Here is an 11,076-nt window from a genome sequence, read left to right as displayed (position 1 = left end):
TAGAAATAAACAGAAATCCTGGTTAAATTTTGACTGCCAGTAAGTCAAACAAACTAGGGCCAATGATTGCTGTGTGCTCGGTAAACTCCCACTCCTCTCCTGCTGTAAATCATCACCTCTCTGCTCCTGCGGACCTCTTCCTTCCTCCTCACATCTAAGGCTGGGCTCCTTCTCCGATGCTCGTTCACGTGTGCCGAGCGCGCGCCTGCATCTTTTAAAACAGGTTCTCCCGCGAGCTCCGCGATTCAGTCAGCGCGGAGCAGCACGAGGAGACGTGGGTGCGTGGATCGGTCCGTTCAGTAGTTCGTCTGTTCGCCGTCACCGAGGAGATCCACGCTCATCTATGGAAGAGACTCAGCGCGGGTTTATTCATTTAAAATCTTCCCTTGGAGCAACAAGGCAGCTTCTTGTCAGGTTCCAGCTGCTTGAAGTATCACAGGACGGGGCGCTTCACCTGAAGCTTACGAGGACGTCGTTTGCGTGAAACGGTGCCCAGGTAAAGTTAGTTTGAATACCGCGTTGTCCTATTAATTGTACATTTTTAATGAAAGTAAGCTGTTAAACAATGGCTTACTCAGCAGGAGGATGTCTTGTCTTTTAGGAAACTGTGTAAACCAGCTCTGAATGCACATGTGAAACGCAGCCAGTGGAGTCATGCCGAATCCTTATAGAAAATTTGTCATTTTATCTTAATTTTGCATTTTTTTCCCCCCGACTTACTTGGTATACCGAGTCTTTTTGACTGTCTAGATATCCTTACACGACAGCAGTTAATTCGGCTTTGGCAAAGAAACGGCTGCTCTTACAAATAGAATTAAAATGATGAATTTTTAAAATCATTTGACCATATCACAAATTCTACTGTAATATTTATTTTTCATCAAAATCTTCTTCTTTTTTTTTTTTTTTAACTTAAAGCATAGAACAGAACACAAGGACTAAGGGACTACCTTTCTGCTCAACCCCCCTCCCCCAGGCGCATCCACTTAAAAGTAGCCTAATTGTTCCGATTCTGATCTAATTATGGTGCACATGCCAGTTATTTGCCAGTTATTGTCTGTTTTCATCCCCTAATAAATGTCAAAAGGTGTTCCCAAGTACTGTATAACTTAGACAAAGACCCTTGGACAGATAATCTCATCTTTTTCAATGCAGGACGCTGTTAAGCCTCTGTGGAAAACAAGGGGTTTCAGCCTGCTGAATACAAAAGGCTAGAAGATTAGTTGTATCCACTGAAACGCCTCTACTGTGGAACAATGCTTAAAAGGAGCGATGAACATACAGGGTGGGGGGGTGGTCTAATGGTTTATTCATTTTACTTTTTAGAGAGTTGACAGAATGAGCTGCCAGAAGCGTTGCAGTCTACGAGATGTCAAGAACATATGCAGGAGGGTTGCTGGAGCATGTTTACATTTATCACACATTGGGGCTCTGATTCCTGTCTAAATCTGGACAGTTTTATCTTTTAAACAGTGGATTCAATGTCTTTTTTTTTTTATTTTTTTTTTTAAATATGGCAAGTGAACCAGTTTCTTAGAAGGATTGTAGTATCATTTGATTAGTTTTTCTGTGTTTATTTTCTCTGTGATTGTATTGTAATTGTATGTACAGCGCTTTGGGTGTCTCGTCACTGAAAAGCGCTGTATAAATAAACTTACCTGGTTGACTTGCATGCCTGTGCACAGCAGTAAGCGAAGACCATCTCTCAGCATCTTTGTTTCGATGCAGAACTAGTGGCGCAAGTACTTTTTCCATGTTTGTGGTCTATCTGTGCAACAGATGTGTTTTGGGTCAGTATACTGGGCTGTGGGTCAACCTGCCTCTCCTTTTCTGACTACGCAGTTTCAAAAGTATTTCTATTGTATGCAGGAGAAATATTTTAGGTGGGGGGTGGGATGCAAAGCTGTTTCCTGCACAGGGGGTTTTACTAACAATGGTCACCTCCTTGGTATCCGTTGGTCGTTTTCACTGAGGTTCTCTTCTGAGGACTGAGCTCGGATGTTAAAAGAGGGGCCAAAAAAAGTTGGGGGGGGGGGTAAGGGAGACAATGGGGGAGCGGGCAGGTCTGCTGGGAGACAAAGGGAGGTTAGATGTGGTTACATAACGCTGCAGTTTGACAGGCATCTGAAGTTCTCCAGTTTATATTAACCAAAGGTACGAACTTGTACCTTTTTTATTTATTTTTTGTTCTAAAGTAACTTTCCATTTATTTTGGCCTGTTTCCAGTCCCATCAAGGAGGTTTTGTTTGGAATCCTAACCGACCAGTCAGTAAATATTTAATGAGCCCTGTTTATGTGTGATGAATATTTGACTCTGAACGCATCACATTTGTAAACAATCCTGTTTGGTGGCCTTTGAGTGCAAGCTGTACTGACTTGCAGGATTTTCCGTCTTCAGGGAAATCAGTGTGACGCTGCAGGTCATGTAATTTTCATTCCCCTGCTTCTGTTTCACATTATGTAACACGTTTTATCGTCTTGCCTGTTGTTGAAATGAAATCCACCAACATCAATCTCTCCATCTGCCTAATTCCAGATAAAAACACTGGATCCGACTACGCTTGGTCTATCAAAGACGGGTAGATGATTGGAAAACGCTTCAAAGAGGACCAGCTCAACTCGAGCAGTTACACCTCCCCCAAAGCTTCGTCCAAACCCAACCTGAAGGGTGCCATGGCCCTTGGCAGTTTGAACCTCATGCAGACCCTGAAGAACTCCCCCGCCGCCTTCCGGCGGCGCTTCTGCCGGGACCGAACTGAGTCACTCTCCCACGGCGACCCTCTGTTCAAAGTCCACTACCTGGGCACAACAAAGATCTTCTCCCTTGACCGAGAGCAGGCCCAGGAGGCCATCTCGCACCTGATGGAAGGAATTGCGAACGGGAAGAAGCTGAGCAAAGATCACGCTCTGGTCGTGCGGCCAAGATACGTAGAGGTCAAGGAGCTGAGCACGGGGCGCCAGCTGACCAAGACGTACCTGCAGGACATTGCCTACTGCGCCGCGGACGCCAGGAGGCCCAACGTCTTCCTGTACATCTGCAAGCACCAGGGGCAGCAGCTGCAGTGTCGGGTGTTTTGGTGCAGTCGAGCGGAGCGGGCGCGCGACATGACGGCCTGCCTGGCGCGCTCCTTCCAGCGGGCGCTGAACGACTGGCAGGACGGCTCGGCGTCTCTGTCGTTGGGAGAGGTGAAGGGCAAATGTTTGGAGGAATCTTCCAACACTCCATCCAAGACGAGGAGCTCAACGCTGCCAGCTGGTCTGGGAAAAGGTGAGGAGGTGGCAAAAACTGTAGCAATTAGCAGATTCGCTTCCTCAATAACTGCTTGGTTTGTTGCCCTAAATAGTTTCACAATACAATACACACTTTCAGATTCCCTTTTCTCATGATTCGTTCTTTTAATGTGTGTTTTCACATTGTAGCTTAATCAGTGCATTTACTGATTAGAAAAACACTGGATCTTTTGAACTTCCATCTGACCAGGACCAGTAACCTGATGATCAGTAGATTCAGTTTAACAGCTGAATGCTTGGTGCATCTCTAGTGTTTACTCTAGAAGTGACATTTAAGCTCAAATCACTAATGGCGCTTTATCCTCCTCAGTTCACTGGAAGAGAAGGGGCTCTGCATCCCGAAGCCCCCTCAAAGGCATCGCTAGAAGAGGATCGGCCTCCGACAGCTGGAGCTGAACCTCTGCTACGAAGGTTCTGTGTTAACCTGATGACAACTTTAAGGGTGGAAGCATTGCAAGATTGAAGCAAGTTTAGGAGGGACTGACTTACAAGGCTCTAGGAAAGGCGAAGGGGATCAAGCTTCCAACCTGATCCGTATTTGGTCACATAATGACTGCTTGTAAGGATGTTATCATAACTGACGAGTGTTTGAAGTGAAGTGTTATTGACATAAGATGAAAATGAGTGAGGGCTTGCAACAGGCTGCATGAGGACTACACTGGGTCAAACCTTTGAGCTGCCAGAATGTGTGATGTTGAAAGCGAGGTAGCTGCTGGCTGAATGATCCAGCTGCAAACCTGGAGGGGTTTGTTGGGCTGTTTCAAGGTTTATTTAACAGGCCATTGTGACAGGTTATGATTTTTCTTTGCTTTATATCCATGGTGGCATTTACAAGTTTGCCTCTCTATCAAAGAGATATGCTGGCACATCAAAAGTGAAGGAAATGGTCATAAAGGTCGTTCTAGTTACTAGTTCTAGTTACACTTCCTACCTTCCCAAGTGTTATCAGCTCATTATGAGGACTTTAGCTTCTATGAACTGCAAGGCAGGTCTGGTAACTGTGCCACCACTAAGTCATTGTAAATCATGTACTTCATCAGTTACAAACTGCACACAAACAACTGGTAAACTGTCCGGTCATAAATAATTTGCCTGTGAAGCTCCCACAGCAGTAGCTTGGCATCCTAACATTGGAGGACATTGTGTTCCCGTGTGGCGCCTCGGTGAGGAATGCACCTGCATTCCAAGCTGAGGGAAATCTGAGATCAGGAATCTTCTCAAAGGCCTCAGATTCTTCATGACTTTGCATGTCCAGCAGATGCTTTGTAGAACCTGCTCCTCTCGATGATTTATGTGTTAGGTTTACAAATGAGACATGAGGAGAAATGGCACCCCAGTAGCCTAACATCTTCTCATTTTTATGATTTCTAATTCAGAAACCCTCTTTTTGAGGTTGTTTTTTTTTTGACTGATGTGCCACCGTTTTAAGTGAATTTTAAGGTTTTATATTTAGTGAATCCTACAAAAGGCACAGCTGAAATCTGAAGAGATGTATCTCTGCCTGCTTTAAGCTGTATTTTTTTTTCTTCAGTGTACTGTTTTTGTTGCTGTACATCTAAAAAATGTGTATTTTATTGAATATTAAAAGTTTTTATACCGAGTCTGTCCATGCATGCATCTTTAAGTTTCAGTACAACAAATCTTAAACCAGATTCGACCCTGACTAATGTTTGTTTCCAAACATAAGTTTTAAAGAGATATATTTAGCTTAAAGCAAACAAACTTTGTCTTAAGCTGTGTGTTTATGAGGAAGATTGAAGAGTTTTAAGGGGTGGCAGGGCAGGTCTATGAGAAGGCTCCTGGGATTTGTAATCTGCCATGGGAGTCATTTCCCAGCGTGGTTTTCTCAATATTTCAACAAGTGTCTTTCACACGTGTTCCTTCCCACTGCAGAAACAACTGTAGTCCGGATGAAATGCAAACGCTTGACTGGGAATACCCCCACCAAAAGATACTGAGAAAATAACTAGCAAAAACCCAAATTAAGATGGTTTTTACTTGGATCAAACTACAAACGAGCTGGGATAAGATAACCTTGAATAAAATGTTTCAAAGGACGTGGTTCAGGCAAAACAAAATGGATCTAATTTTCAAACATTTTATAGATCATTTATTTAAACAAAAGTAAGTAAAAGTACAGAATAAACTCCCATTGAATTCAGTTCTAGCTGCTTATTGTGCAAAACTGGTTTGCTCATAAAGTAACACAAATGGAACCAACTGTTAGCTGGTTAGTCAGGCTATCAGCTCGGGTAGCTAGCCTGCAGACAGGCTAGCTGCATTAGACCTATGTTTGACAGAAAACTCCTGTTATTCCTGCACTTCCTCTGTATCTTTAACATCTTTAAACCCTACAAACTGTATGATGGAATATTTTAGCAGTTTTGAAACTAACTTTTTAAAACTTCAGGATAGCTTGATACAGGAAGATGCAAACTATATAAAAAAAACTAGGGATAAAAAAAACATTACACAATAAAACCCATTTGGTGCACCGAGGGGATTTTATCTTGAAGAGCTCTGCCGCTGTAGCTCCAGCAGGGACTGGAAATGTACACGCCTCAGGGGTTTCACTTCCTCTACCACTGAAAAGAGAAATTTATGGAATCAAAAACAAAAACACAACTTTAAAAATACTTTTGGGCATATGTCATATTTAAGAAAAAGTCAGAAAACTGAAAACATTGAAACATATATCACTACTGACCTTCTTATTGAAATTAGACTTTTCTGACACAAAAAGACCTCTAATGCCACACCCTCTAAACGGAAAGGCATTACCACACGGTACATGGATGATGACATAGTGTCTGTAACAGCACCGTGTGAAAATCTCACAATCACAGAGCAGATTGTTTGAAAAAAAACAACAAAAAAAACAATTACAAGGCAATTTATGCAATAAATGCAGGTGAGGTACATGAAAGTAAACGTAGGAAGGATGGATTTCTTTTCACACACCAAAAACAAGTCGCTGTTGGAACCAGTTTTTGCACCTGGATTATGAGATGGCACTGTTACTGAGAATAAAGTTTGGGTGGTCATAAAATGCGGCAATTTTACCAACAATTAGCTTTAGCAGCGTGTTTTCTTCTCTGTGTCTGAACCAGATGAAGAAAGGCGCATTTGGCTGCAGATTAATGATGAGAATTTTAACAACCCGTCCTGGCATGTTACCCTATGTGTAGCATTAGCTTAAATAATTTTTTAAGCACAAACATGTTGATGTGAGAAAACTAACAGTGAACAAACCTTTAAAGTTTGAGTGGTGTGAAACACGCCGTCCTTGGAATAACCATTTGACAGCTACATTACTTTAGTGCACTTACACCCCCATAAACCACATAAAATATGGACTGACTATGTGAAGAAAAGTGACCCTAACCCCTAACTTAAACTGTCACAGGATAGATCCTTAATACAAAGTACTGTGGTAACTGGGCTGGAAAAATATAGGACTGCTGTTATCCTTGTGAGAACATACATAGAAATTAATACAACTAAACTAAACACAAATGAAATGGAAAAGTTGTAAAAATGATGATATTTGTTCAAAGACAGACTGATTGTCCTGATTAAGGTAGCTAAACAGCACCACCTGCAGTCTCTAATTGTAATTGTTGTGTTTTATTGTGAAAATGCACCTTTGTCATAGTGCAGCTCATCCCGATTCCCATACACCAGATACATCTCCAGAAAGCTGAGGAGAGCTCCTGTGACTAGGAAGCGGTCCTGCAGGGGAAGGGTTTCGATGTAGCGCATGTCCAGGGCGAAGGGGTTGGAAGGAGAGGGAATGGTGCACAGGCACACCAGCTCACTCACAATGTCCCAGACACGAATACCTGCAAAGAGAAATGTCTATCTGCTAAACATCATTCAAAACTTTGGTTTTTTTAAAGCATATGGAGCTTTAAAAAAGCACATACCTAAACTGAACTAAACAATCTCTGCAGAGCTTCACCTCAGGTGAAAATGGGCTAATTATTCCTGAAGCTGCACACTGAAACAGTAACCTCCTGCAGGCAGGATTCCACACATTGTTTCCATACCTCTTGTCTGCCAGTCTGTGATGGACTTCAGCTTCATGGGCGTGTCCTTGACCATTGAATCCATGCCGCCGATGTTGACCAGTCGCTCGTGATTGGAGCGTATCCAGGCGTACGGGCGTCCATACTTGATGTAACCAGCCAATAGAAACAGAGTGCAGTTCACCTCCTGTTGAAGGAAAACATGTGACTGAGTTCATGAGTTCATCTCAGAGGAGAAACAGAGCGAAACGTGGGTGTTAAAGTTTGTCCAGAATGGGAACTGGTGCTTGTCCTCCTTCAGTATGCCCTTACTGGTACTGCTATCTCTCCTTCGCTGGGAGACCCCGGGAGAAGATGTTCCCCACTGCTGGGCTCTCTGTAAGTAAGGAAAACAGATCAGCTACTTAGTGGCTTACTTTAAAATCTATTTAGCATTACATCTGACATTAATAACCTCAGACAGGAAAAAGAGACCCTCTTCTAAAACTAAACACCTACTTGTTACTGTAAGCAGACACACACAAAGTCACATCAGTCACCTGTCTGTGTGCGTCAGCGTCCTGGAATGAGAGTTAGTCGTCTGGACGTCCCGTAGACCCTGAGGCTCCCCAGGCAGGGGCGAGCTGCTCCTGCTGTCCAGACTGGGAGAGCTGCTGCTGGGAGATGCATTGCTGCTGCTGCAGCTACTGGTGGAGGCGTACGAGGACGCTCTGGAAACCAGGAAGCCTGGGGAGCGCCAGCCCTGTAAAGATGGACCCGAGCGTGAAAAAACACAAAGTCCCTTGGAAAAGTATTTGTTCACGTTAATATTTTTCACATCGTGCTATGTTAGATCCACAAACCCAAATGTATTTTATCAGGACTGTATGTGATAGACCAGCATTGTGGCCTTGCAGCAAGAAGGTCTGAATATTGGAGTCTTTATGCATGGAGTTTGCATGTTCTCCCCATGTATGCGTGGGTTCTCTCTGGGTACTCCAGCATCCTCCCACAGTCCAAAAACAAGACTGTTTGGTTAATTTGGCCTTAGGTGTGAGTGTGTGTGTGTGTACGTGTATGGTTGTTTATCCTGTGTGTGTCTGTGTCGCCCTGCGATGGACTGGCGACCTGTCTGGGTTGTACCCCGCCTCTTGCCCAATGACCACTGGAGACAGGCACCATCTCCCCCGCGACCCTGCGTGGAAACAAAGGATCGATGGATGTGATAGACCAACACAATGGACAGGTACCTCTCAGTAAATTAGAATATGCATTCCGACGAGGCTTGTTTGTGGATTAAAAGCCCCTTATGAAAATAACAACCTATAAGCAGGTATTAAACATGCTTTTCATTAAGCCCATATTTCATTATTAAACATATTTTTGTTAGTGTAATGTAATATTCCAAGAAATTAAATGTCATGTCTTGTAACTGGAACATTATCACAATTAACAGAAATAAAGACTTAAAAAACATCATACTGTGTGGAATTAATCTGTATAATTTTTTACTTAGAGAACTAAGTTACTGAAATAAATTAACTTTTTAATAATCTAATTTATTGAGATGCACCTGCAGTGAATAAGTGTGAAACTAAATAAAAATAATACATGGTTTCCAGAATTTTGAAAACTATAAATCAGAAAAGTATGTTGATGCACTGTGAGGAAAAGGGTTACTTTGGAGGAACTGCAGAGATCAACAGCTCAGGTGGAAGTATCTATCCACAGGATGACTATTAGTATTACTTTATGGAATGGTGGCAAGCAGAAAATCCCTGTGGAAAGAAAGTCATAACAAGTTCAGTTTGTGTCATGTCATTTAATGTCATGTGGGCACGGCAGCAAGTGGAAGAAGGTGCTCTGGTCAGGTGAGACCAAATGTAATTCTTTGGCCCACATGCAAATAATATGTTTTTAATGGAAAACGAGTACTGGACATCTGCCTAAACAAATCACCCTCAAGGTGAAACATGGTGGTGGCAGCACCATGCTGTGGGGATGCTTTTCTTTGGCAGGGACAGTAGAGCTGGTCAGAATTAAGGGACAAATGTAGCTATATACAGAGAAACCCTGGAAGAAAACATGATGGAGGCTGTGAAAGAATTGAGCCTGGAGTGGAGGTTCACCTTCCAGCAGAACGATGCTGAACATCCAGCCTGAGCTACAATGAAATGGTTTAGATCAAAGCATGATCGTGTGTTAGGATGGCCCAATCTTTTTACCAAATTACCAGAATCAAAAACGCCACAACCTTAATTAGGATTAACTTAAGGCATTCGAGTAAAGGGGGCTGAATACAAATTCATGTCACATTTTTGAGATGATGATAGTAAAACAAATTGTATGCACCTTATACCATTTTCCTTTCACTCTAAAAAAACTCTGCTACTTAGTGTTGGTCTATCACATAAAATCCCAATAAAAATAGATTGAGGTTTGTGGTTGTAGCTGGATGTGAAAAATATTGAGGTATAAATACTTTGCAAAGCTCTGTTACATCTTACTGGGTAAAAATAAAAATAAAAATAGGAAGCTGCATTGCATCCTGTCCAAATAGGGGATGACAAAATACCAGCAAAAAAACAACAGCTTTTTCATGTGATGACATGAAACTAACCAGGTCCTCATTGACGACAGTCAGCAGCAGCTCCTCTTTTCCTCTCAGCCAGGGCTGGAAGTATTTAAATCCCTGCGGAATAAACATGACGTGTGTGTTTGCAGCACATGTCCTGTTTCATATCCATATCTGAACAAACTGCTGATCAAACCTGCAACGATCCAAGTAAAGCCAAGTCGTTCAAAAAGTGCTGCAGCTTCCTCTTTTGTTCCCTCTCCTTCTTCTATTCAGACACACATTACCATGAAAAATGCACTGATGCACAAAGAAAACAACAATAAGATCTCCAGCGCTCCCGAGAGATGCAACCAATAAGAACCCTCCCTGTATCTTAGCAACACCTCCTCACATCTTCCAGGCTCTGCTTTTACACCGAAAACAAGATATTTAATTTAAAACATACAACAAATAAGGCAAAAAGAGAGAGGGTAACGGAAAACATAACCGTAAATGCAGCCATCAGATGCGTAAAAACGTAGTACTTACACCGGCACTGCTCATCTTATTCTAAACCACGGGAAACATCCCTCTTCTAGCAGTTGATCACCTTATAAATCTCTGCTTGTTAAAGTTGAAAACATATTTTCTACCGTTTAACCATAGCCTGTGTTTTTATAGCTTGGTATAAAAGCCCATATGAAGCTCTCTCCGGGTGTTGTCCATCACCTCATTGGTTGTCGGCAGCAGTGTGATAATGAGCATTTACTGACTCCTAGTGGGCACCCTTAGGAACTGCAACCCGCTTCAAACTGCACTAGTGTTCCCATCTCTGCTGACAGCACAGTTAATAGACCAAAACCCTTGTGTTTAAAAGCTGGTTTTAGAAAATGTATAGTATTAATTATTATAATTGAATATATCTACCTCTTTTTATATAAAACAAATGAAAACAATGTTAAATCACTTGTGTGTGAGTAGTGTGTATCAATCTGACCTAAAGTGTCCCCCTAGTTAACTTGGAATGTTGAACAAAAACATGCAGCTGCCCACATGGTTGTTTGCACAACAGGAGGATGGAATAATGTAAAAGCACTAAGTCCAGATGGACTTGGACTTTACATCAAATCAACGGATAGGGTTGAAACTTGGACATAGTTGGGTGTTCCAACAAGAAATGCTTCCAAACACACATCAAAATCACTGACCGTCTGACATTGG

General features: G+C 42.4%; 2 protein-coding genes across 5 annotated transcripts; one reads left to right on the top strand and one right to left on the bottom strand.

Moving 5' to 3' along the window:
* The first annotated feature begins 230 nt into the window (after positions 1–230).
* Positions 231–5,759, top strand: si:dkey-19b23.8 (protein FAM43B). Its single transcript, XM_047386399.1, has 3 exons — positions 231–496; positions 2,537–3,268; positions 3,602–5,759. The coding sequence occupies exons 2-3, from the start codon at positions 2,584–2,586 to the stop codon at positions 3,685–3,687; spliced, it is 771 nt and encodes a 256-aa protein (XP_047242355.1). The 5' UTR covers positions 231–496; positions 2,537–2,583; the 3' UTR covers positions 3,688–5,759.
* On the bottom strand, positions 5,376–10,613 carry si:dkey-19b23.7. Of its 4 annotated transcripts, XM_047386395.1 has the most exons (8): positions 10,405–10,613; positions 10,070–10,141; positions 9,919–9,990; positions 7,859–8,061; positions 7,632–7,695; positions 7,341–7,506; positions 6,936–7,133; positions 5,376–5,876 (listed from the first exon to the last, which is right to left on the bottom strand). In XM_047386395.1, the coding sequence occupies exons 1-8, from the start codon at positions 10,417–10,419 to the stop codon at positions 5,797–5,799; spliced, it is 870 nt and encodes a 289-aa protein (XP_047242351.1). In that variant the 5' UTR covers positions 10,420–10,613; the 3' UTR covers positions 5,376–5,796. The 4 variants fall into 4 exon arrangements, with proteins under 4 accessions (XP_047242351.1, XP_047242352.1, XP_047242354.1 ...); XM_047386396.1 differs by having other exon boundaries at positions 9,919–10,173; XM_047386398.1 differs by lacking the exons at positions 9,919–9,990; positions 10,070–10,141.
* Between the last annotated feature and the right edge of the window lie 463 nt (positions 10,614–11,076).

The sequence above is a fragment of the Girardinichthys multiradiatus genome, chromosome 14, assembly GCF_021462225.1.
Source record: "Girardinichthys multiradiatus isolate DD_20200921_A chromosome 14, DD_fGirMul_XY1, whole genome shotgun sequence".
Taxonomy (NCBI): Eukaryota; Metazoa; Chordata; class Actinopteri; order Cyprinodontiformes; family Goodeidae; genus Girardinichthys; species Girardinichthys multiradiatus.
The sequence above is the reverse complement of the archived record's forward strand: the minus strand, read 5'-3'. Positions and strand labels throughout refer to the sequence as shown.